A 25716-nucleotide genomic window follows, 5' to 3' on the forward strand; every position below is an offset into this window, starting at 1 on the left:
AATCAGTGAAGGGTGACTGGGGGCTTCAACAGAAATCCTTAAGGGTGAGAGAAGAGTGAAATTGGAGGGCGGGAGGTAGGCAGGCAGCTCAGCAGGTTGCAGCCTGATTAGTACATCAATAGATCACCTGGGAACACCAGATATCGTAGGCTTGGCTTGCAGAGCTTTTAAATTAAAGGGTTTTTTTTTCCTGCAGCGGCCACCTCTCACCTTTGTCAGCAGCGTTGACCAGTTGCTGCAGCTCCTGTTCGGCGTGTTGCGTGAAGCGTACCACCAAATTTTTGACAGGCGCCTCTCTGACCCAGGATGCCACCGCACTCTGTTGCTCGGAAGACGGCGTAGCAGGGTCCACAGCGCTCGCACGCGAGTTCTCTCTTGCTTCGAGGGTTTCGCGAGCGAGAGGCTCTTTACTTGCGTCCACTAAGCAACCACCCGTTTCCTCGGCAGTCACAACCGGTTCTCCTGAGCCACATGAGTGAACGTTACCATAGTTGTCACTGTCAACGCAGTCGGATACTCGAAGATGTTCACCATCAGGGCTGGCATCTCTCGCTTCCGGGTCCTCCGTTGCCGCTGTGTGACCGTCGACTGCTTTAACGGGCACATCGTACTCCGGTATATACGGTTTGATGTCCAAAACCGGCGTGCCGTCGATCATGTCAATTCCAGACAGGTAAAGTGTTCCACCTATGATAAAAGAAAACATGCAGTCAACAATCACAATCGAAAATGCAAACAACATAACCAGGCATGCAATGATGCATCGATTAATCAGTTCATACGCTCAAATCGTGCACGTTATAATAATTTATTATAAATTCGTATATGTTGCATGCTTTGGGTTCACGTGACCCTTTGCTGCTACCAGTTGGGGCAGCATTTACCACAATGTCCAAAAAATATTGATTCTTGAATCGAATCGTGACCGCAAATCATGACAATTCACCCAAATTACCGACAATATGCAATCTGTTAAGTAAGCTAGAATGAATGACTTCGATGAGGTACTAACCAGGTGAGCCTATTTGCATGACACACAGCTGAATACCATTCTGCTGTATCTGTATCTTCTGACCAAAATGCACCTGATCTCATCATATCGGGGAAGCTAAGCAGATTTGATGTTGGACAGACAGCTTGGATGGGAAACAGCTATCCAGAGTATATTGTTAGTGACTCCTGATGGGCTAAATTGCAGATAACTTAGGCCCAGGAAGCGATATCCATTGTATTGAACCATGCACCCACAACTACGCTCCCTGCCTTCACCAACCCGCACTAATCGGCATCGTGAAGTTTGGTCAAATAACCCTCAGTAGTGGATTGACATATCTAACCTATATAATTCATTTTTTGTCTGTCTGTCTATCTGTCTGTCTGTCTATCTGTCTGTCTATCCGTCCGTCTGCGTACGCTCCCTTGCGGGGGATGTAGCTCTCGGACCGTGGGGTTCGCCGAGATTAAATTTTGCAGGTGGGCACGCCCCCGGCCCCGCGGTAAACTTAGGCATTTCCGATTTTTCGTCTCTAAACTTTAAATCGGACCGATTATCGATTCAGTGTGATTTCGCTTTAATTATTTATTTAAAGCTTTCTTTATTTATTTATTTAATATCGCCGACCGGCGCGGACCACGGCGGTTGCCCCTGGCAACGGGTAGCAACAACTTCGCTGCGGGGTGGACGCCATTTTTAATTCCCGTTAAAAATATGCGCACGCATTAACACGCAACTCTGAGGTAAATTCATCAAAGTTTCACGTCCTCTTCACTCCCCCCCACCCCAATGTGTGCAATTACTATTATAGGGTCGGTAGATAATAAAATTATAGAGATTAGACAGTATTATTGTAGCGCGGTGGGGGGGGGGGGTTAACGGCCCCAGTACCCAGCCTCAGCCGGGTGGGCAATCTAGGCGAGGCCGGAGGCTCTGCACGGTACTAGGCCTCGACACGCAAGTCTGTCAGGCGTCGACTTTGTGGTATAAACTCGATATACCCAGCGTTGCCCGGGGGAAAAATACATTTAAAATCTTCTGAAAACTTTAAAACATAACATCCCAATGAAAATACAACTGTGTAATTAAAACTCTAAACCCGACCGCGCCAAGAATCGATTCTCTGAATCGCGAAAAGGAATCGAAGGTTGTAGATTCATTTAGAATCGCCTTATTTCCGTTTAATATTAGTTGGTTATAGAGTTGATATAAACTGCTACGAATGGGAAATATCCGGCGTTGACCGGGGCTAAAATATAATTAAAAACTCCTGAAAACTTTAAAACATAACATAACAATGAAAATAAAACTCTGTAATTAAAAATGGAAACCTCCTATGCGCCAGGAATCGATTCTTTGAATCACGCAAAGGAATCATCGAAGGTTGTAGATTCCTTTAGGATCACCCTTAACATGTGGTGAGGGGGAGAGTGGTGAGGGGGAGAGTCGTGAGGGGGAGAGTGGTGAGGGGGAGAGTGGTGAGGGTGAGGTTGAGTGGTGAGGGTGAGGTTGAGTGGTGAGGGTGAGGTTGAGTGGTGAGGGTGAGGTTGAGTGGTGAGGGTGAGGTTGAGTGGTGAGGGTGAGGTTGAGTGGTGAGGGTGAGGTTGAGTGGTGAGGGTGAGGTTGAGTGGTGAGGGTGAGGTTGAGTGGTGAGGGTGAGGTTGAGTGGTGAGGGTGAGGTTGAGTGGTGAGGGTGAGGTTGAGTGGTGAGCGTGAGGTTGAGTGGTGAGGGTGAGGTTGAGTGGTGAGGGTGAGGTTGAGTGGTGAGGGTGAGTGGTGATTGGTGAGGGTGAGGGTGAGGTTGAGTGGTGAGGGTGAGGTTGAGTGGTGAGGGTGAGGTTGAGTGGTGAGGGTGAGGTTGAGTGGTGAGGGTGAGGTTGAGTGGTGAGGGTGAGGTTGAGTGGTGAGGGTGAGTGGTGATTGGTGAGGGTGAGTGGGGAGGGTGAGTGGCGGTTGTTAGTGGTGATTAGTGAGGGGTGAGTGGTGAGGGTTAGTGGTGAGCATGAGTGGTGAGGGTGAGTGTTGAGCATGAGTGGTGAGGGTGAGTGTTGAGCGTGAGTGGTGAGGGTGAGTGGTGATTGTTGAGGGTGTGATTGGTGAGGATGAGTCGTGAGTAGTGAGGGTGAGTGGTGAGGGTGAGTGGTGAGTGGTGAGGGTGAGTGGCGGTTGTGAGTGGTGATTAGTGAGGGGTGAGTGGTGAGGGTGAGCGTGAGTGGTTAGGGTGAGCAGTGAGGGTGAGCAGTGAGGGTGAGCAGTGAGGGTGAGTGGTGATTGGTGAGGGTGTAATTGGTGAGGATGAGTGGTGAGTGGTCAGGGTGAGTGGTGAGGGCGAGTGGTGAGCGGTAAGGGTGAGTGGTTAGGGTGAGTAGTGAGGGTGAGTGGTGAGCGTGAGTGGTGAGTGGTGAGCGTGACTGGTGAGGGAGAGTGGTGAGGGAGAGTGGTGAGGGAGAGTGGTGAGGGAGAGTGGTGAGGGTGAGTAGTGAGTGGTGAGGGTGAGTGGTGATTGGTGAGGGTGAGTGGTGAGGGTGAGTGGGGAGGGTGAGTGGCGGTTGTTAGTGGTGATTAGTGAGGGGTGAGTGGTGAGGGTGAGCGTGAGTGGTGAGGTTGAGTGGTGAGCAGTGAGGGTGAGTGGTGATTGGTGAGGGTGTGATTGGTGAGGATGAGTAGTGAGGGTGAGTGGTTGTTGTGAGGGTGAGTGGTTGTTGTGAGGGTGCGTGGTGAGGGTGAGTGGTAAGAGTGAGTGGTGAGGGTGAGTGACGGTTGTGAGAGGTGATTAGTGAGTGGTGAGGGTGAGTGGTGAGGGTTAGTGGTGAGGGTGAGTGGCGGTTGTGAGTGGTGATTAGTGAGGGGTGAGTGGTGAGGGTGAGCGTGAGTGGTGAGTGGTGAGGGTGAGCGGTGAGGGTGAGCAGTGAGGGTGAGTGGTGATTGGTGAGGATGTGATTGGTGAGGATGAGTGGTGAGTGGTCAGGGTGAGTGGTGAGCGGTGAGGGTGAGTGAGGGTGAGTGGTGAGCGGTGAGGGTGAGTGGTGAGTAGTGAGGGTGAGTGGTGAGCGTGACTGGTGAGTGGTGAGGGTGAGTGGTGAGGGAGAGTGGTGAGGGAAAGTGGTGAGGGTGAATGGTGAGGGTGAGTGGTGAGGGTGAATGGTGAGGGTGAGTGGTGAGGGTGAGTGGTGATTGGTGAGGGTGAGTGGTGAGGGTGAGTGGGGAGGGTGAGTGGCAGTTGTGAGTGGTGATTAGTGAGAGGTGAGTGGTGAGGGTGAGCGTGAGTGGTGAGGGTGAGGTTGAGTGGTGAGCGGTGAGGGTGAGCAGTGAGGGTGAGTGGTGATTGGTGAGGGTGCGATTGGTGAGGATGAGTAGTGAGGGTGAGTGTTTGTTGTGAGGGTGAGTGGTGAGGGTGAGTGATGAGGGTGAGTGGTAAGAGTGAGTGGTGAGGGTGAGTGACGGTTATGAGCGGTGATTAGTGAGTGGTGAGGGTGATTGGTGAGGGTTAGTGGTGAGCATGAGTGGTGAGGGTGAGTGTTGAGCGTGAGTGGTGAGGGTCAGTGGTGATTGTTGAGGGTGTGATTGGTGAGGATGAGTGGTGAGTGGTCAGGGCGAGTGGTGAGGGTGAGGGTGAGTGGTGAGAGGTGAGGGTGAGTGTTGAGGGTGAGTGGTGAGTAGTGAGGGTGAGTGGTGAGCGTGACTGGTGAGTGGTGAGGGAGAGTGGTGAGGGAGAGTGGTGAGGGTGAATGGTGAGGGTGAGTGGTGAGGGTGAGTGGCAAGTGGTGAGGGGTGATTGGTGAGGGTGTGATTGGTGAGGATTAGTGGTGAGTGGTGAGGGTGAGTAGTGAGGGTGAGTGCTGAGCGGTGAGGGTGAGTGGTTGTTGTGAGGGTGAGTGGTGAGTGGTGAGAGTGAGTGGTGAGGGTGAGTTGTGAGGGTGAGTGGTGATTGTTGAGGGTGTGATTGGTGAGGATGAGTGGTGAGTAGTGAGGGTGAGTGGTGACGGTGAGTGGTGAGGGTGAGTGTTGAGGGTGAGTGGTGAGGGTGAGTGGCGGTTATGAGTGGTGATTAGTGAGGGGTGAGTGGTGAGGGTGAGCGTGAGTGGTGAGGGTGAGCAGTGCGGGTGAGTGGTGATTGGTGAGGGTGTGATTGGTGAGGATGAGTGGTGAGTGGTCAGGGTGAGTGGTGAGGGTGAGTGGTTGTTGTGAGGGTGAGTGGTGAGGATGAGTGGTGAGGGTGAGTGGCGGTTGTAAGTGGTGATGGGTGAGTGGTGAGCGGTGAGGGGTGAGTGGTGAGGGTGAGTGGTGAGGGTGAGTGGTGAGGGTGAGTGCTGAGTGGTGAGGGTGAGTGGTGAAAGAGTGGTTAGTTTTGAGGGTGAGTGTGAGGTTGAGTGGTGAGGGTTAGTGGAGAGTGGTGAGTGGTGATTGGTCAGTGGTGATTGGTGAGGATGAATGGTGAGTAGTGAGGGTGAAGTTGAGTGGTGAGGGTGAGTGGTGGTTGTGACGGTGAGTGGTGAGGGTGAGTGGTGAGGCTGAATGGTGAGGGTGAATGGTGAGAGTGAGTGGTGAGGGAGAGTGGTGAGTGAGAGTGGTGAGGGTTAGTGGTGAGGGTTAGTGGTGAGAGTGAGTGGTGATTGGTGAGTGGTGAGGGTGAGTGGTGAGGGTGAGTGGTGAGGGTGAGGGTGAGTGGTGCGGGAGATTGGTGAGGGAGGTTGGTGAGTGGTGAGTTGTGAGGGTGAATGGTGAATAGTGAGTGGGAGTGGTGAGTGGTGAGGATGAGTGGTAAGGGTGAGTTGTGAGTGGTGAATGGTGAGGGTGAATGATGAGTACAGTCAATATACACTGCTGTTATCATACCAGGTACCACCACCACAATATGTACTCCTCTCATCATAGCAGATACCACCACAGCAGTATGCACTGCTGTAATCATAGCAGGTTCCACCACAATATGCACTGCTGTCATCATAACAGGTACCAACACAGCAGTATGCACTGCTGTAGTGATAGCAGGTACGACCTCAGTCGGTATACACTGCTGTAGCGATAGTAGATACTGCTATCGAGTTGGTAGATACCGCTATAGTAAATACTAAAACAGTCAGTATATACCGCTAAAGTCAGTCAATACTGCTACAGTCAGTATATACTACTATACAGTCAGTACATACTACCACGGTGAGTAGCTACTAGAGTCAGTAGATACTATTATAGAGTGAGTAGATACTGCTATAGATGTTGTAGTTACTACTATAGTCAGTGGATACAACTATAGTCAGCAGATACTATACAGTTAGTCGTTACGAGTATATAGTCGGTAGATACTACTGTAGGCCCAGTAAATACTACTATGGTCAGTAGTTATTAGTCACTAAATACTACTACACAGTCAGTAGCTACTACTGGCTCAGTAGATACTACGGTACAGTCAGTAGATACTACTACAGAGTCAATAGATACTACTTCCTCTGTTGTATGTAAGGTGTTGTTAGTATATATACCTATGAGGGGTAAAGATATTTTTTGAGGGGGGGGGGAGACCGCAATTTTCGGAAACCTTTTGACATCAACTATTTACCCCACTTTCTACAACTTTTTGGACTTGTGAAAGCCTCTTATATATTTGTTGGTGGAGAAATGTACAAACAGCCCACCGGGCTTTGACAATACCTTAGTATCTGTGTATATATATGTAAGGTTTTTAAGAAATATATTTTTCACCCGGGCAAAGCCGGGTACTTCCGCTAGTATACATATAAAAGGGAAATTTGTGATTATGTGTGTCTGTTCAAAATGTTTAGCGTACTTCCCGACATGCAACAAACTTGAAATTTGTCATGTGGGTACTTTCCAGACTGTACACCATGCAAAAATTATAAAGATAGACTTTGGTATTTTTGGGGAGGGGGGGGGGGGCGCAATAATGCATATTTTTTGCACGGAAAGTGAGCTGTGACGTCACATCTGTCATGTCACCCGCACATGCGTAGTGCTTGGCGCGCTGCGCTACGAACCCGGCGACCCGAGTTCGATTCCAGCTCACGGCCACCACCGGTGACGATTATTTGAACCAGTCATGGGCCTCCCCTAGGTCGACTCAGCCTCAAACGAGTAACTGGTGTGGTGTGTGAACATCGCCTCTGGGGAGACAAAGGCGGCAGGGCGTGGTGAATCCAAGTCCCGGGCGAAGCCGGGTAGTAAAGCTAGTTATGTATATGGGACACACATATCTTCTAGCTGTGTCCGTACCTTCAATTTTCTCGAGCCTGGCCAGGGAAAGTCCGATGGGATTGGGTCGATGAGGACTCCTCGTTGAAAACACTCCGACTTTGAGCCCGTTTAGCCTGGGAGGCTTAACCTTGGCTTTAGCTGCGGAGGGGCCATTCTTGTGGAACACAAACAGGATCCTGTGTGACACAACAGCACGGAGGATGCACTTAAGCAACCACGTAAAGGCAGGGATGAAGTATTTTATACACCACTGTTGAGCACGTGTCGATAGGAAAGATGGTGGCAGGTGGTCGAGACTAACAAAGGAGTTGCAACCAAGGGAGTGAATCCGTACACTCTTACCAAGCTGCACCGACTTGTGTGGGTAAGTATGATCAAATAACCCCACTACCCGTATGGTGCAGAGAGGCTCTCATCAAGCAATGTATTTAAACATTCCTGCAAATTAAGAACGATTAAAGAGTATTTTTTCGCACTGCGCTATGAACCCCGGTGTTCCGAGTTCGATTCCCAGAAATGGCAAACATCAGTGGCGAATGATATCTGTGCCGGTCCAGGGCCTTCCCCAACTTGGTCAACCCATACCGACCAACGTGGTGAAGTATGGTCAACGGCCACTACCCATATGGTGCGGGGAAGGCTCTTGTCCAGCAGTATACCGAAACATTCCTGCAAATTATAAACGATTACACTCGGGGGTGCACTTTCCCAAGCGGGCACCAACAGTGAGGAATGTTTGTCACGTGGCAGTAAGCATTTGTATCGGGTGTCGCGGGCTGCTGTACCAGACGTGTGAGAAGTGCTGGAGGCCAGCGAGCGAGTGCTCCGCGTTGCTGAACACGGATCTGTCCAGACGGACGCGGGCCCGCGAGGCCGCGCACACAGAGGGCTGTCGAGGTGTTCCGTTCTTGGTCGGGAAACATGACTCCACGTAGCCAACTGGCCGCGTCATAAGATTTCCTACACATAATATAATCGCCCGTTTACCTCGATGGAAATCATCGTCATCATTGATATCATCAGCATCTATCCCTTCACCGCCATAATTGTGGGGGTGCCACTCTCTCTCCATTGTTGCCTTTCCCTTATAGTATGTCAGGTGCTGTATCGGCACATCACTCGATGTTATCACATGTGCCATCCAGTTGATATTTAGTCAACATCTCCTTGGTTGTTTTATTCACTGTTAAAACGTCATTTATTTATCCCGGAAAGCTTCACTGAGTTTCAAGACGTTTCGCATGCGAGAGATAATGTGGGACACTGGGAGAAAACTCACCACCAATAAACGAGGAGTTAACACTTGAGAGGTACACAAAGACAAAGATCCCCCGTATAGCCCGAACAGACTTTTGGGGCAAGTGCTGTTAGCGAGCAGCTATGAAGGCTAACACTGCACACGAGGGGGTGGCTGGCCAGCACCACAACCGGACGCCTTTGTCTCCCCAGTGGCGATGTTTACACACCGCATCGGGTACTCATTTGAGGCAGATTCAAAGGGGGTTCACAACCAACTTTCTGTACTGCCATCAACTGGTCACCACAGTTCTGTGGGTTTGGGAGTTTCCTAAACGTATATGATCCTTGCCTCCAAAGCACTACATTCACTACACCACTCTGAGTAACGCTCTTCGATGCACTTAAAGCGAGTCGTGCCGTTAACGTGTTATTTTTGCGATTGCCGTTAGGGAATCTCGTCTGGCATGTGGCAGGCATGTGGCAGGTGTGATGTACCTGTCTCTAGGGAGGAGACACCTGGAGACGGAGAGCGTCTCGGCGCTGCCACTTGAGCCTCAGTCTCGTTGCCGACCGCTGGGGACACCTCCTGGCGCAGCGTGGCCTTGATTCCCTCCACGTCCTTGCGGTGCACTCGTTTGGCCTGATCCAACTGCAGTCTGCTCACGGGGACGTAGGGTGCAATGCGTTTTGACCCTTACCAGTGCGGGTGCAGCCACATCATCTTTATGAAATGTAGAAATCTCTGTATTCCTGGCACGCCTAAAACAATTGAGTCCACTAGAAATAAGAGTTGTGACCAAAATGTACACATCATTAAATGGCATCTAGATAATGAAAATTAATCAGAATCTTAATTTAGACTGGAGGAATCCGATGAGCTGTGAAGCTCTTTTTCACAGATGTCCAGTATGGGTGGGTTGGAAAGTTACAATTAGATACCAGCATCATGACAAATCCTCAAAACTTTCAAGTGATAGATGGATTTGTTTTACTGCAGTTACCAAACATAGATCCAAAGGCCCAAAAATGCCAAACGGCCAACGTAACGCCGCATGATTAAAATTGTAGCAGGTAACCGTTCATACTTTTTTTTTTACCGAGTGAGGTTACACAAACTTGGAAAAGAGGCGATTAAAGAACATTCGAAAGTGCAGCAGTGTGATGGAGGAAGCGTTGCCCAGAGGACCTGCGGTGTGGTGGTTGAACACCGGGTGGATGAGACGACACAAGGTCTGGTCGACGGGAGACCACAACGTGGGTGGAGGGATCGGTGGGTGACGTTCACGGGCAAGACGACTTTACGAGGGACTTACCGTAGATTTTTGAGTTCCGCACGCAAAACAGCCATTTGTTGAAGCAATTGTGCAGTCGAGTGCCTGCCCACGAAATGTTGGTCGGTCTTCCCCACAGGAGACGTCATCTCTGGGCCCTGCTCTTGCACCTCTCCGTGCCCGGTCACAGAGTTCCGTAATCCTTGGGAGTCCCTGGGACACTCGATGCAACTTCATAAGCCGTCTTGCCCGCAAGGCGATTTGCAGTGGGAGGTAGCAGCTTGTGGCTTTTCACCGCCTGCGAACAAATGCATTTCGTACATTAAATTGATCAATCACAAGGTAAGGACAGCATTGCTACGGTTTGTGCATGGTTCGATTCCAACAACTGTCCAACATTGGTGGAATAAATTCCACATTCCATAGTACAACTGATATTGATGTACCCAAAAAGTGGCCCAGTACTCACTCCAGATGTTATATTCACCGCTGAGAAAAGTGTGCTTGGCCAGGGCACATCATGGGGCCAAGACGAGATGAATTGGCTGACGGCTGGTGTTGGAATCGCAGCCAAAGGAGAGAGATGATAGCAACGAGACAAACCTCGGGCGCTGAAGCGAGATGGATCTTGGAATGGCCAGACCGTGGGGGGACACATGTGGCAGCTGTGAATGCCAGCAGCAGCACTGTGAATGCCGTTACCTGCGCCGTAAACAACCCACACAGGTGTTTGGGGTGGGCATGTAACGCGCACCAACCAACCCACCAACTTTGTAAAAAGAAAAAAGAAATTCATCTGGTCGAAATCGTTCACGTACAGAGGGGGGGGGGGTTAGGCCGATTTGTCGGCGAGTCAACGCGTGGCACTCGTGGCCTTAACGCGCCATCAAAACACGCACACCGCTGCTGCTGTAAGTGTGAACGTCGTTTTTGAACTCGGTGTTTCGTTTTTAGCTCCGTAATACGTTCGCCCCTACACTCCATGTATTACGTTGCGAAAGGGGCTGCGAGAAAAATGACACTTTTAAAAGAATGTTCGACCGTGACAGGATTCGAACCTGCAATCTTCTGATCCGAAGTCAGACGCCTTATCCATTAGGCCACACGGCCGCTGACGAAGCACGCCCCAAACGAGCTTTAATATCCACGTCGCAGCCACCGTCACCTATCCGTACCCCCCAAGAAGTAAAATTGTCCCGATACGCCTGGAGGGGGAGGTGCTAAATAAGACAAACACACAAAGCACCCACTTTTTAACCGCTTCGGCGACAACTCCGTAAGCCACCCAAGGCAACGACGCGCCGCGCCAATTTATTTGAGTTAAAATACGCTCTGGCGACGTCACCTTCAGCAGGGACGTTACATTTCGTGCTATTGATAAGTCGCCGCCTCCCCCCCCCCTTTCAACGCGGGACGCACGTCACCGCCGCCGTCTCCACCAATCGGAGGTGCTCACGCGCCCGGACGACCACGCGCTCATCGCTTAACCGCTGTACGGATTTGGAGGTCGCGGTGCCGGTACCCCCCCCCTACCTCGACACCGCCGAGTACTGCAATGACGTCACCGAGGGTTGATGACAATTCGCCCGCCATCTTTGCTAGGGGGGTAAGGGGGGTGGTTATTACTCCCCCCACCCCACACATCTCCCTGCCGCAAATCGATGACGCTATCAGGGGGAGGGGGGAAACAACCTCCACGCGTTCCCAATGGGAGTGGCCGAGTCTCCCCCGAGTAAGATGGCGGGGTTAGGCCGTGGCTGTGGTGTGGGCTGAGTGACGGCTCCTGCATCAGAGCGGGATTCGAAACTGCAATCTTCTGATCCGAAGTCAGATGCCTTTATCCATTAGGCCACACGGTCGCCGACGAAACACGCCCCACCGAGCTTTTACATCCACGTCGCAGCCACCGTCACCCCTCTCTCCACCCCCACGAAGGGGGGAGGAGGGGAGGGATGGAACACAACCTCCACGCGTTCCCAATGGGAGTGGCCGACAGTCCCCCCTGAGTAAGATGGCGGCTGTGGTGTTGGGGCTGATTGACGTCGTCTGTGGCGGGGCGGGGCGTGGAGGGCGGGGCGGGGCGTGGAGGGCGGGGCGTGAGAGGTGGTGGGCGGGGCGTGGGAGGTGGTGGGCGGGGCGTGGGAGGTGGTGGGCGGGGCGTGGGCGGTGGTGGGCGGGGCGTGGGCGTGGCGGTGTCTCCCGGGCGCCCTTCACGCGCCTTCAGTCTCCTCCATCTTCTTCTTGGTCGCCAGCCCCGCGCCGCAATGCTCACCGCTCGGCTCTCGTCCTCCGTCGCAAGGGCGCTCGCCCGCCACTCATGCCGCTCGGTACGGGGAGAGAAACACGAGGAGAGAGTGGTGGTGGTGGTGGTGGTGTGGGAATGACAACGAACGAATGAATGGAGTGAGGTGAAATCGCGTGTTGAAGCTTCGTGGTTGTGACGGAGCGGACCGGGTACCGCTGTTTGGAGGTCGCGTCGAGCCGGGCAAAGGGGAAGAAGCGATGGCGATGTTGGTGGCGGTGGTGGTGGTGGTGGGGGGCATCAGTGGCGTTTGGCGGTGATAATTGTTCTTGTAATGTCAGGGTTTGGTTAGGATTAATCTCGTGACGCCGTTTCTTTTAATTCGCCGTGAAAATAATTACATTTTGGAGGTCAGATGCCTGACAGGGGGAAGGGATTACAATATAATATCAACATCTTATGCTTCGTGTTGATGTTGATATTCTCTTGTAATCTCAGATGGTCGGTTCGTGATTAATGATATTTATAAGACTGCAAGACCACGGCTGCATTTAAAGATTAGACAATTCGGAGGTCACGCGTCTGGCAGAGGGAAGGGAGCGACGGCGAGGTTTTGGTGACACCACTGATATTGGTCGTGACCATCTCGTGGTCTCATTGGGTTTGATTGGTGGTCTTTGCTAAGTCTAAAGGACGTTAACAAAACAGTGGTCCATGCATGTCGGATGTCGACCTTGCAACAACTACGGGATCTGACAGAAGGAAGGAAGCGATGGCGAGGTGTGATGATGGTCCCTTGACCTTCATTGAGCCAGCCCAAGGCCCCATAATACGTGGCCACGGATTTGGCCTCGTTGGATTTTAGCTCCCTATCGCCATTGTCTTAATCAAGGGATTCGCCGGGCTTTGGATTAGAATGACACGTATGGTTGTATCTGAAAAGCTGCCTTGCCACGGTTCACTTGTGTGTGTGTGGTGTGCTGCTTCGTAATGTGATGAGTGTTTCATTATGTAAAATTAGTTTTTTGTTGTATGAAATGAATGGCAAGAGCCACGGTGTTGCTCTTGGGAAGGTCAGAAGGGGCAAATGCCCTTCGCTCTCCTCTCTGACTTCATAGGGGACTTTGGCTCACGCCTGGTGATTATATGTACACGGCATGTGCATACTGTATGCATATGTTTCATACAGTGTGACCTTTTTGAAAAGCCTGCGAAATTGTGTCATTGCGTCGTGGATGTGTATTTTTTAAGATGGTAGCAATGTCGGACCGCGTGAGACGGAAATTGCATTATTATTGTTGTGATACGGTTTTCATTCACAATTTATATTTTGGCTGGAGTAGTGGTTGTTGGTATGTCGCTGTTAAGGTCATTGGTTAGTGGACAGTTGTGTCAAACACCTGACGTGTAATTTTCACTTGTTTGACAGATTTAGATTGTTATGCAAACATGGTGGCTTTCCGTGAACATTTCCACAATTTTTGCTATCACCATTAACATCACGATTGTGATACTGTTCTAACGATCATCATGACCGATATCATCAACGTAATTGCCATAACCACTGCCAGCATTATGTAATCACTGCATAATTAAATAAATACTGCCGAGTAAAACCTTTATGCACCTGGTGTGGGAAATCAACGGCGGTTAACCTATAGGATAACTGGTACCTGCCATAGTCATGTGGAGTTGTCACCACGAAAAGGACAGACAGCTAAGATTAGTGTCACCCATCGCTCAAAAACGGGAACCATTTGCCTTGTGAAATGCTTATGTCTTGTACTGTACTGGTATAGCTAACTATTTTACTGCTCGTGGCTGCGATTCAGGTGGCAAGGGGTGCGCTGGGAGCTGGGTTTGTGGCCAGCAGAGATGTCCACTCTTCTGCTGCTGCTTTCCAGAAGATCGGTAAGGGCAGTGCTGGTTTCACCTTCGTGCCTGTGACCATGTCAAAGCAAAGGGGCATTGGGACTAATGACCTTGGCCTATTTTCTGGAGTACAGTATTCGAGTTTTTCGTTTGTGTGGCTTTCCATCAGGAAGCTTGTGCACTATTTCCTTTAAACCACAGAACTGGAGTCTATACTTGAGTTACCTCTTTATACTAGAGCACATAATATTCGAATTCTCCCAGACAAGTTTAATTCACAGACTGGACTGAATTACTAAACCAGAATTCAGGCTTAGTGAAAAATACATCACCAAACATTTCAATTCAATGTAGGTGTCAGAGTCCTTTAATTTACAACGTTGGTAGGACAAAGTCACTGGTGGAAATTACAGATTCCCATGGCAGTGACAAGTCTGACAAATGTGTTTACCACTTAAATTGCCACAGAGTGGTAGTTATTGTATCAACCCAAACCTATGATAGACTGATTTGGCTGCCCAAGTAAGCTTTTCTACTCAAAGCCTTCCAATATTGATTTAAGCATGCTTACTTACCATCGCACAAATTGGATAGAGAATTTAAAATTAATCAACGACAGCTTTTTTATTTAAATATAGTCTAAATTTCGATTTAAATTTCGATTTAAAGCTTTCGTGACTGCAGGGATTCATTTTCTTGGTTCTTTCGGTAAAGTCACGTAGAAGGGAAATAATAAAATAATAAAAATAAAACATAATAAAATAAAATTCTCACGACGTTTCGGCCACAACGCAAGCATCCGTCCTCAGGTGAAGAACAGGGCTGTCGGAAAGACGGCGTCTGAATGAACACCACCAAGCTTGGCAGCGTATATATAAGCTGGGTTAGAAGAGGATAGCGCCTTGACAAAGGAATTTACATATCAAAAGAGGAATTTAGCATATTTATGGAAAATGCAGATATGGAATGTGTAGGTGGTGGGGAGGTCTCAAAGTCATATTATGCTCGTGTATTATGTAGTATTAGCAGTCATAAAGGGAGGAAGTAGGATTAGCAGTAATAAAGGGAGGGAATCATCTTCTTGGTTCTTTCGGTAAAGTCACGTAGAAGGGAAATAATAAAATAATAAAAATAAAACATCAAATAATTATCACGACGTTTCGGCCACAACGCAAGCAGCCGCCCTTTCCCCCCCTTCCAACCCAGCTTATATATATGCTCCAAGCTCGTGTGCTGTTTCATTCAGACGCTGTCTCCCCGACAGACCTAGTTTTCACCTGAGGACGGCTGCTTGCGTTGTGGCCGAAACGTCGTGAGAATTATTTTATTATGTTTTATTTTTATTATTTTATTCCCTTCTACGTGACTTTACCGAAAGAACCAAGAAGATGAATCCCTGCAGTCACGAAAGCTTTAAATCGAAAAGGGAGGGACATTTTAATAGTAAGGAGCTGCAGCAGCCAAACCACCACGTAAAAAACTAAAATATAAACTACATCCAATATCGTCAATATACTCAATATACTCTCCAATAAGCTGAGCTACTAACAGTAAGTCATACATTACACTTCTATGTCGAAGTTAAATATTGTCGTTTCTCAAGAAGCTTTGGAAAAAGAATAACACGAGAGAGTTAACAAGGAGGAGTGGTAGAGGAAGTAGGAACGTAGGAGAGAGCAACACTGGGACCTCGCATCAACAGCAATGAGCCCCGGAGACAGCGGGGCAGTGGTGTTTGTAACGTTATTGGAAATGTTGTTTTGCCCAGGCACGGCTGAGGTGTCGTCAATCCTGGAGGATAAGATCCTGGGAACGGACATGTCAGCTGAGCTGGAGGAGACAGGCCGTGTGCTGTCTATCGGAGATGGTATCGCTCGTGTATACGGCCTCAGTAACATCCAGGCGGAGGAGATGGTGGAGTTCTCTTCCGGCCTGAAGGTATGACGATGCGACATGCGCCGAGTCGTGGCTTGAGCTCTCAGAAACAGACCTCGACCGGAACTTTGGCAATTACCCCGGGCATAGTGATTCAATGCTTTAGAGCGGTGTTTCTCAATTTTTTTTGGCGTGTGGACCACTTAGCCGATGCAAACATTTCCGCAGACCACACAGCTGCCCACTCCTGGTGACCCAAGGCATTCGCCTATCTCTCTAAATACCAGTAGTACAAAATGATTAATATAACTAGAACAAAAAAAAAGTATTTGTTTCAATTCAGCTATAAGTTTTTTTCTAGAGGTGTCATTTAGATCGTAGGGCGAGGGTTATTTAATCAGGGTAGTTTACCTAACTTCATTTTTAAATTAAATTTCGTAAGTCAAATATTAATTCATGTCCAAAACAAAACGTATCAACATTGTCATTTTTTTATTTAAAGCTTTCGTGACTGCAGGGATTAATATTCTTGGTTCTTTCGGTAAGTCACGTAGAAAGGAAATAATAAAATAATAAAAATATATAACAATACAAAATTCTAACGACGTTTCGAATGCAACACAGGCAATCATCATCAGGTGTGAAATCCACAGCAATTTTTTTTTTCTCCCCTTCTACGTGACTTTACCGAAAGAACCAAGAATAACATTGTCATTATTTCCGGATCAACCTGCCTTTGCATCACAGCCCACGGGACCACTTGGATGACTATCGTGGCCCACTGGTGGTCTGTGGACCACACTTTGAGAACCACTGCTTTAGAGGCAAGGGTCTGTGAATCGCATAGTTGTAAAATGTCTCAATTCAGCTGAGTTGCGAGCTAGCAAGGAGATGACAGCACAGCAAGTGGGTTAGTAAATGCATTGCTGCACACCTTTTTTCTTATATGCGTTGCAGATTTTTTTTTTCTGAGCACTCCGGTTTGCTCCGGTTTAAAATGGCCCAATGCATGCCCAATCTGAAAGTGTCTTGAATAAATAGGTAAATCAATGGCAGTGTAATTAATTTTCTCAACTATGTAAAGTCCTTATATGTTAATTGCTTGCAATAACCAAGTTCTCGGAGTTCAATTTATCGTAGTTTTATTGAAATGTTTTTTTTAACAGGGACAGATGAACTCTTCTGCCTTCCCATTCTTGTCTTGAACTTTTAAATAAACTAAAACCGTTATCTTATAAAATATGCGTAAGAACAAGGCAAAGCCAGGATGTCTAAAGAAGATCAGGTGGGATATTGCCCATAGGGTTAGCCGGCGCGTAAGTGAGGTGGATCACAGGGCCACAGAGTTTCTCGTTGCTGGGCGACTCAAGGAGGCTTATACTGCATCAGAGGAATTGGCCGCGCACTAATCAGATCCTGGGTTTAAATCCTGGTTTCAATCGCCTGCAATTAAACCAGGTGCTCAAATGTAGCGAGGTGATTGTATCGGCTCAATGTTACATTGCGTTACTTAATTGGCATCTTCCATCTCGTCAAGGAGCATAAACCATCACAACAACTCCCGGTTAACCTCGCAGCAGCGGCTTTTGGCACGCCATCGAACAAAGATGGTCACTGCATCGTGCGCTTTCAGATGTGCTTCTGCGGCCGTCTGAAACGCTCTTCCTTTCGACATTGGGAAGCCACTGGAGCTATGCACTTTTAAATAAAGATTGAAAACTTATTTCTTTAAAACTGATTTTTGTGTTTAATCTGTTATCCTTCCCCTACACCTCCGATTAGCACGGTTGACTATGTACGTACAGTGTGAAAGAAGTTCAACATAAATTTATGTTTGACGTCACAAACACACTGCAATGCATCTGGGCAGTTGTGCCACCGAGTGTTGATATTTAGGTGCATTAACATAATTCAAAAAGTAGTTGTGTGATGGCAGTTTCTTATATTAGGTATAGAAAGGAACAGCTCGAGCATATGAAGGTTAATGGCATAATTTAAACCGTTTTGAACAGTAAGTGGGTTTGAGGAGGAATACGTCGCTAGAAGAGGGTGATGACCGATGATCAAGAATAGCGACAGAGTGGCAGCCAAGGAATGAACGGCTTCCAGGGGGAAGTCGACTGAAAATCTTGTGTGCCTATGCTTGGTGGACTATTGCAGCATTGTGAGACCATGGCTACGACTTGGGGAGACCTTCACCCGGCAATGTATTGACCATGGCAGATGGTGACAAGAGCTTCGTGATTTGGTTCGCAGGGTATGGCCTTGAACTTGGAGCCCGACAACGTGGGCGTGGTGGTGTTCGGTAACGACAAGCTGATCAAAGAGGGCGACGTGGTGAAGCGGACCGGGGCCATCGTGGACGTGCCGGTCGGAGAGGAACTGCTGGGACGCGTCGTGGATGCCCTGGGAAACGCCATCGATGGGAAGGTCAGGGCACCGCTTGAGAAATGCTGTCACGTTCAATTAGTTTTCATTAAGAAGTAGACGAAATCCCTCCCCCCACACCATTGTCCCCTCCCCCCTCTTTCCTGACGCCCTTGTCCCCTCTTATATTAGATATCTTCCTCCCTTACCTTTAATCCCCCCCCCCCCATATGAACTTTCACTTCTCTGCTAGAGGCCCCCCACTTGGGTGGGGCAGTGAGCCCAATCTCCCCCCTGCCGCACCGATCTCGGGCTTTTGTTTTTAGAATTCCTGCCCTCCTACCCCCTTCTTGTTCTGTGATCGGTACTTTGTAGCGGGCTCACGTAGAGTTGAAATAAAATCATTAAAATAAAAGTAGGCGAAATAACTTGGCTTTACTTGAATTAACATGGCCCTGTTTTTTCAGGAATAAGTCGAGTTTCTGACCGAGGGCCTGGCCAAACGCCGACCAGAACAAGTCGTAAAAAAAATTGGCGTTCGTTTTCGACAGGGTCCGCTTGGCGCCAAGGTGCGTCGCCGCGTGGGGCTGAAGGCTCCGGGCATCATCCCGCGCATCTCCGTGCGCGAGCCCATGCAGACGGGCATCAAAGCCGTGGACAGCCTGGTGCCCATCGGCCGTGGACAGCGCGAGCTCATCATCGGAGACCGGCAGACCGGGTGTGTAACAAGGAACCCTTCTGGGCTGTTCGACATTCCCACTGTTTATCTTTCTCAGAGGGACGATGCTTCTCGTTTAATGTGGCTTGGCAGCCAACAACCACGGCCGTTACTCTCAGAGATGAGCAGGCGTCAGCATCTTGCGACGAGCAACTGGGCCAAATGGGAGCACCGCTCCTTTTCCTAACGGTCACGGCAGTGAGTGCTGCCAAAGCCTACGAAAATTAATCTTTCCTCAAGCGTGCTATTTCTTTCATTGTTGGCACACTTTAAAATGTACATGCATAGTTCAAACTCTATATCTTTTTGTTTCTGGCCTTCTTTGCATTATAGGCCATACATAGTTCCTCTGCGTAGCAGAAGTGATTCGATTTTTTTGCAAGGATTTTAGGGCAATCTTTATATTTTTATTCGAAAACTTGCTTGTGTGCCTGCCTCGTTTGTAAACGGCTACATATCCCATTAGCACGGTTGGCTACGTACGGTGCGAAAGAAGTTCAACATTCATACATATAGGACTTCAAAAATGGTTATACTGTTCATGATTTTAAAGAGGGTGAAAAGTTATGAGTCTTAATTTGTTAAGGACACAAGGTCTGAAAATGTTATTTGTGCTACACACTATTCTTGTTTCTTGCAGGAAAACGGCCATTGCTATTGACACCATCATCAACCAGAAGCGATTCAACGAGGGTACGGATGAAAAGAAGAAGCTGTACTGCATCTACGTGGCCATCGGTCAGAAGCGATCCACCGTGGCCCAACTGGTGAAGAGGCTCACAGACGCCGGTAAAACTCCCCACAACCTCTGCTGCACGACCGCCGACTCCTATAAGACTAATAATGCTCGCTAACCCACCGTTCAGATAAAATGATAACGTTTCTGGTTCTTATTCTTTCATCGGTCGCTCGGTCGCAATTGTTTTTATGTACCGGCAGTCGCGTGTTACGTATTCGTATGTAGATGGGTATAACGGAGACTAACAATAACAACAGCAGAGAAGGCATCGAAATATCACTCCTGTCAACAACATGTGGACAAACACACAATACTACCTGATGATGATGATGAGTCGTATATATTGATATCTACTGAAAATATGTCATTGTAATCTATCACATGACGAGCTGACTTTTGTTACTTATATCACTAACTGCCACTGTGTGTTTTAAGAGGGTGTCTCGATGAGCTGTAGCGATGCACCATTATCAGTGACGATGAATCCACTGCTGGATGAACGCCTCCCCAAGCTCTCGCTGCCGTCTCACTGTGCTGCAATGTTTGTCATCCATCTGTATCCTGCACATGGGCTTATTTGATATCACCATTTCCGCAGTCAATGTACATTTCCCTCCTTTGGCCGCTACTCAGACATGAGTAAAAACTAAAACTATAAATGATTTTAATTTTACAAGGTAAGGCCCAAGGGAGCTGTATGCAGCTCCTTTTCAGAAGCCACCTGGCGATCACGAATGATAGCTCAATGAAGTGGCTTCTCACGTGGAAATGTACAGCTGCCAAATACTATAAACGCATTTTGATTCTAAATGCGTAGTCTTGACCACCGGCCATCATCCCTTCGAGCGTCTCGTACTCCCCAAGCCCACTTACCTCTTGTTCATGGTCAGACGCCTGTAGACGGACGTCCAGTTTAATTGCCCGTTAATGGCTTTGCCGATTTACAGACGCCATGCGCTACACGATCGTGGTGTCGGCTACGGCCTCTGATGCTGCGCCCCTGCAGTACCTGGCTCCCTACTCTGGCTGCTCCATGGGCGAGTTCTTCCGCGATAACGGAAAGCACGCGCTCATCATCTACGACGACTTATCCAAGCAGGTGCGCTCGCACTCCTTCATCCCCGTCAGCTCGGGGGTCGCCCATGGAGATAAAGGCCCCTTCGTCATGCTCACGAGAGCAACGCTTTGAGTTGGCTATCTGAGTTTGTGAATAATATCAGCACGCAGCGTACACAGGGCATGTAATGATGCGGCAGTAAATTGATTGAAATGTAAACTCTTAAGCTCACGCGTAAGGATCAGCTCTTTGATATTTGCACATTTTAGGTACAAAGTTTGCATTTGGAAGAGAGCTGTATAAACAGCACAGAAAAAACAAACGGGCACAGATATTTAACGGTTCTTGAATTGAACTGTGCATGAATTTAACTGTGTGACCGTTCACCAAATCTCTGGGAGCGAGCGGGTTAGGGAGGTGAATCGGTACATGTCTAGTACACGGCAAAGAAACATTTCCACAACTTCAAATATTTTACGTGCGTCTCTGTGTGTGTGTGCGTGTTGCACCCGTTCACGCCAACACCAGTGAGGATTATCTTAACCGGTACTGGGCCACAGTCTGTTAAGGCTACATGGTGGGGGATCTTTGTGTCGCGCCCGCAGGCTGTGGCCTACCGTCAGATGTCGCTGCTGCTGCGCCGCCCCCCGGGCCGCGAGGCCTACCCCGGCGACGTGTTCTACCTGCACTCGCGTCTGCTGGAGCGCGCGGCCAAGATGAACGACAACTTCAAGGGCGGCTCCCTCACCGCTCTGCCCGTCATCGAGACCCAGGCCGGCGACGTGTCTGCCTACATTCCCACCAACGTCATCTCCATCACCGATGGACAGGTGTGCCTTGCTCGTGTGCCTCTCAAGTTTATACGACGACGTGGATGCGTACGGCGTCAAAATGCGACTGCATCTCAAGACGCTGTACAGAAACATTGGGCATGTTTTCGTGAGAAAGAGGCGGTTGGTCATAGGCAGACAAAAAGAGCAAGGTCATTATCCCTGACTTGAAACAGCTGGGCCCAGTTCTTGAGACCTTGTTGCCTGTGATGTTGTTAACCCTTTCCCATTCCGAGACCTCTGCAAGTTGCATGGTGGGTCCCGTTCACTGCTGAATCCCGGAACGCGCAAGCGGTTGGAGTTAATTTTATTCAGAGAGGCTTAGCGCCGTTGTTTTTGAAGACATCGTACTCCCCGCAGAGAACTGTAGCAACACGACCACCGCACTCTATGATAGCTGGCGCCCAGCTGTGCCGCATGCCCCCCCCCCCCCGCATTGCCTTGTGGGAGCCTCGGTACCGATAAAGTACACATACGTCATCAGAACAGAATCGGAAGAAAAACTGATGACATACATGAACGTCGTCGGAATGGGAAATGTTAAGCAGAGTGCTGGCGACACCACCCCTTTCTGTGTCATGCTGGCCTTTGTAGATACAGTGATCCCTCGTTTATCGCGGTTAATGGGGACCGGAACCCCTCGCGATAGGTGAAAATCCGCGAAGTAGGATTGGCCCCCTAGGAATTTCCGTATATGTGTGTGTGGGTACCACAATGTTTAAAATAGGTATATTTATACTTTATATATATATTTTACTTAAATCTATTTAATTATAAAACCTTAATATTATACATTCACTCTCTCTCTCATACGATACGTATTATGGTGTTCTACACTCACCAATGACAGTAGTATCTTGAGACTTGACTCCAGTAATGACGACGATGACAATGACGATGACAATGACGACGATGACAGACCTGTGCAGTTCGATGAATGTGATGATGAATGATGATGATGATGGTGTTACTGCACAGGTATAATGAGGCCTTTAAATCAGTTCGAAAAATCCGCGATGCACTGAGGCCGCGAAACTTGAACCGCGAAGTGGCGAGGGATTACTGTATTCACTAACAGTACTTGGCCTTTACAATCTCCAATGCTGTATGTGGGAATAGCTAATATTTTGTTCAGTATATAAATCCCATTTGGTAGTTATGAATTTTAATTAAGTGTTGGTTTATACCGAGTTGGTTGTGAGAGGTTGTAATTTGTTTTTTGGTGGCTGTTTCTTCTCATCCACAGATCTTCCTGGAGACCGAGCTCTTCTACAAGGGCATCCGGCCAGCCATCAACGTCGGTCTGTCCGTGTCGCGTGTGGGATCGGCTGCCCAAACCAAGGCCATGAAGCAGGTGAATTATCCCCGATGTGTTCAGAGCAACGGCTACAACCAAATCACCCGCATCGCAGCCAATCTCATCGGCTCTCGGAAGCTAGGCATGGTGGATATCTTGCTATTGCCTTGAATGGGCGACCACCATGAATATAGACACGAGGTATATGCTGCCGATGGGCTACGTGGTGGATAGTAGAGGATGGCGTATGGATTTGTGCTATGCTGTGTCCCTTCCGTGCTCCGCACCTTTATAAGCCCGCACTGATCAGCATGGCGAAAGATGGTCAAATATCTCCCACGCGGCATGGGGAGGCCCTCATCCAGCAGTGGACTCAGCATCAGAATATTTACACTGGAGGAGTCCGATGAGCTATAAAGTTATTTTTCAGAGATATCCAGTAGATTCCTGGGTATCTGACAACAGGAGTGCAGTGTCTTTGTGGCGTAGTGGAATTTCATCACTGAATATCGCATCTAACAACAACAACATGGCGCCGATACGTTTTATTTGAGACACTTGTGGCGCTTGCAAGGTATGTTGTGGTACTTCAAGTCGCCTACCACCAGGTGGCAGTAAAGATTGTGCAGTGGTTAGCAACATGGCCGTGATGCCTGAGCTATGGGTAAACGGAGGCAAATTGTTTTGTGAACCCATCCCGAGGGCCATATAGGGACTTACAAATACCTCTAACGGGAGGCCAATAATTTACACACACCTCGGTCACTTTTTGTCTTGTCACATGTGACTGACTGCAAAAAAATTATAAACGGTGTTCTTGCCAGGTCAAAGACATTCCGCTCTAGTACCCGATTGGTGCATCTTAGATGCCTGCATTGACGGATTAACATGAATTGCAGGCCAGGAGGGATGAATCCCGGCCTGTGTGCCCATAAGTTCCCCACTTTGATGCCGTGTAAAACTTCGCCGATGCGGAGACGAGAGGCTTGGTGCCGGCCACCGCCGCTGCCCGCGGGACATTTGCGTGGCTCGCGTGAGAGCGGTAGTTCTACGTCGTCCACGGCGTGGAACGGGCGGTGTGCGTTGACATCCGCGCGTTCCCCGTCTGCCCCAGGTCGCCGGCTCCATGAAGCTGGAGCTGGCCCAGTACCGTGAGGTGGCCGCCTTCGCCCAGTTCGGCTCGGACCTCGACGCGTCCACTCAGCAGCTGCTGAACCGTGGCGTGCGTCTCACCGAGCTGCTCAAGCAGGGCCAGTACGGTGCGTCCCTTGCATCACATCCCCTGCATCGCGCCCTCCCCCCCGTCAAGGTGGACCGAGCCGTGCGGGGGGAGTTCAAGAGTTCCAGGGCATGCTGTGTTTTTTATATAAACGATAAAACGGAGCTTTCTCCAGCTCTTTTTCAGAAGTGACCTGGCAACAAATGATGGCTCAATGAAGTGGCTTAACATGTGGAAATTTATAGCAGGCAAATTCTCTAAACGCATGATGATTCTGAATGTGGAGGGGGAAAAAACGGAGGACCCGGAGAAAAGGCACACCACCACGGGGAGGACATGCAAACTCAGGGTCTGGATCAAAACCCATGACCTGCATACCAGGCGTGGGAGTTAACATCTCGCCACTGTGGTGCTGTGAAGGGGTCTTCTTGCTAACAAATGGAGATGTGGAATTAATGCATATGTATTACAAGCATGGAACGCTCCCCCCCCCCCAACCGTCTGTGTCGTTAACTCCCTACCGTTTGTTCCGCCCCCCTACCCCCTCCCCTCGTTTCTCCGCACTGCGAGCAGTTCCCATGGCCATCGAGGAGCAGGTGGCGATAATCTATGCGGGCGTGCGTGGCTACCTCGACAAGCTGGAGCCCAGCAAGATCACCAAGTTTGAGAGCGCCTTCCTGCTGCACATCCAGAGCCAGCAGAAGGAGGTGCTCGCCACCATCCGGTAGGTCCTAACAGACGCCAGGTTCACGTTTGAGATGACCATTTGGATCGCGCGTTCTTGTCGTGTGGAATGAGAGCGAGTCTCGTCGTTTTTAATGCGTCGGTCTTATAATGTGTCCACTGTCGTGCATTGTGTCTTTGGAGTGACCTTCAAAATGGGCGTGGTACTAATATTGTTTGATATTGCAGAGCAATCGTTGAGGTTGCAATTAATAAAACTCCCTTTTAAATTCCATTCTTAAAGGTAAAAAATGTGTTTCCTCTTTGGGTTATATGTTTGTATGTTGAACTTCTTTCAAACTGTACGCATCCAACCGTGTTAATCGGAGGTTATAGTGTTGTTGATCTTACACTCCCAAATTTGCTCGTAAGAATCTATTCACATTTTATGCCAATTGTGAAAGAAATTCAGCATTACATGCAGATTATAAGCTGATGTTACCATCGCGCCGGTGTAACAAACGGCATGGGACAAACGAGCTTCAGGGAACGGATTCTTGGACCGAAATCGTGAATCGTTGCACATCTCCTGGTGACACTTATAACGTCCACAACATTTTTTAACCTTTTCTTTTCTCTTGCTGTCAGGACTGAGGGTAAGATCTCCGACGCGACAGACGTGAAGCTGAAGCAGATCGTGACGTCCTTCCTGTCCACATTCGAGGCTTGATCGCATGCACATGTGGAACACATTGCCGAAGAGTTTCCTCGAAAGGAGCTCAAGCCAATTTTCAGACACGCACCACGTCTGTCATATGAGACCCGACTATTTATGTGCGGAAGGAAAGCAAAATAAAACTTTACCTACAGTGAACCGTGTGTTGTTGGTGGTTTTTGTTGGTTGGATTGTGTGACTTAAGTGACATTGATATAAATCAGTTGGGCTCCATTCTAAAACTCCACGTATATAAATATAAAACACTCTTAAATGTTGACTTAAAAGCTTTCGTGACTGCAGGAGTTAATATTCTTTGGGTCTCATGGTAAAGTCACTTAGAACAAACTTTTTTACAAAAAACTACGACGTTTCGATCGCGACGTCTTTTTTCTCTTGATGACGATT

General features: G+C 48.8%; 2 protein-coding genes and 1 non-coding gene across 6 annotated transcripts in view; 1 reads left to right on the forward strand and 2 right to left on the reverse strand.

The window, feature by feature from the left end:
- TRMO (tRNA methyltransferase O) overlaps positions 1-11093 on the reverse strand; it is a 14625-nt gene extending 3532 nt beyond the window's left edge. For 2 of the 4 annotated variants that reach the window (XR_013585997.1, XM_078599825.1), the window contains exons 1-6: positions 10773-11093; positions 9757-10012; positions 8939-9099; positions 7990-8164; positions 7223-7380; positions 211-687 (exon numbers count right to left, since the gene is read on the reverse strand). Coding sequence is in view for 3 of the 4 variants with exons in the window: in XM_078599825.1 (XP_078455951.1) it covers positions 211-687; positions 7223-7380; positions 7990-8164; positions 8939-9099; positions 9757-9863 (1078 nt within the window). In the remaining variant the exon portion in view is untranslated. The remainder of the gene's footprint in view (positions 1-210; positions 688-7222; positions 7381-7989; positions 8165-8938; positions 9100-9756; positions 10013-10772) is intronic. The other 2 variants (XM_078599826.1, XM_078599827.1) reach the window with 2 other exon arrangements.
- On the reverse strand, positions 10752-10824 carry TRNAR-UCG (transfer RNA arginine (anticodon UCG)). The gene has a single exon. It is a non-coding gene; the product is annotated as a tRNA-Arg (tRNA).
- An 806-nt stretch (positions 11094-11899) lies between the features above and the next one.
- Positions 11900-25467, forward strand: LOC144721895 (ATP synthase F(1) complex subunit alpha, mitochondrial). The gene is made up of 12 exons (XM_078599829.1): positions 11900-12041; positions 13789-13867; positions 15597-15766; positions 17960-18133; positions 18622-18788; positions 19429-19577; positions 20475-20626; positions 21190-21414; positions 22661-22768; positions 23826-23970; positions 24504-24654; positions 25242-25467. Exons 1-12 carry the CDS (start codon positions 11979-11981, stop codon positions 25321-25323), a joined length of 1665 nt encoding a protein of 554 aa, XP_078455955.1. The 5' UTR covers positions 11900-11978; the 3' UTR covers positions 25324-25467.
- Positions 25468-25716: the final 249 nt, after the last annotated feature.

Source organism: Lampetra planeri, chromosome 13, assembly GCF_965212315.1.
Source record: "Lampetra planeri chromosome 13, kcLamPlan1.2.h2, whole genome shotgun sequence".
Taxonomy (NCBI): Eukaryota; Metazoa; Chordata; class Hyperoartia; order Petromyzontiformes; family Petromyzontidae; genus Lampetra; species Lampetra planeri.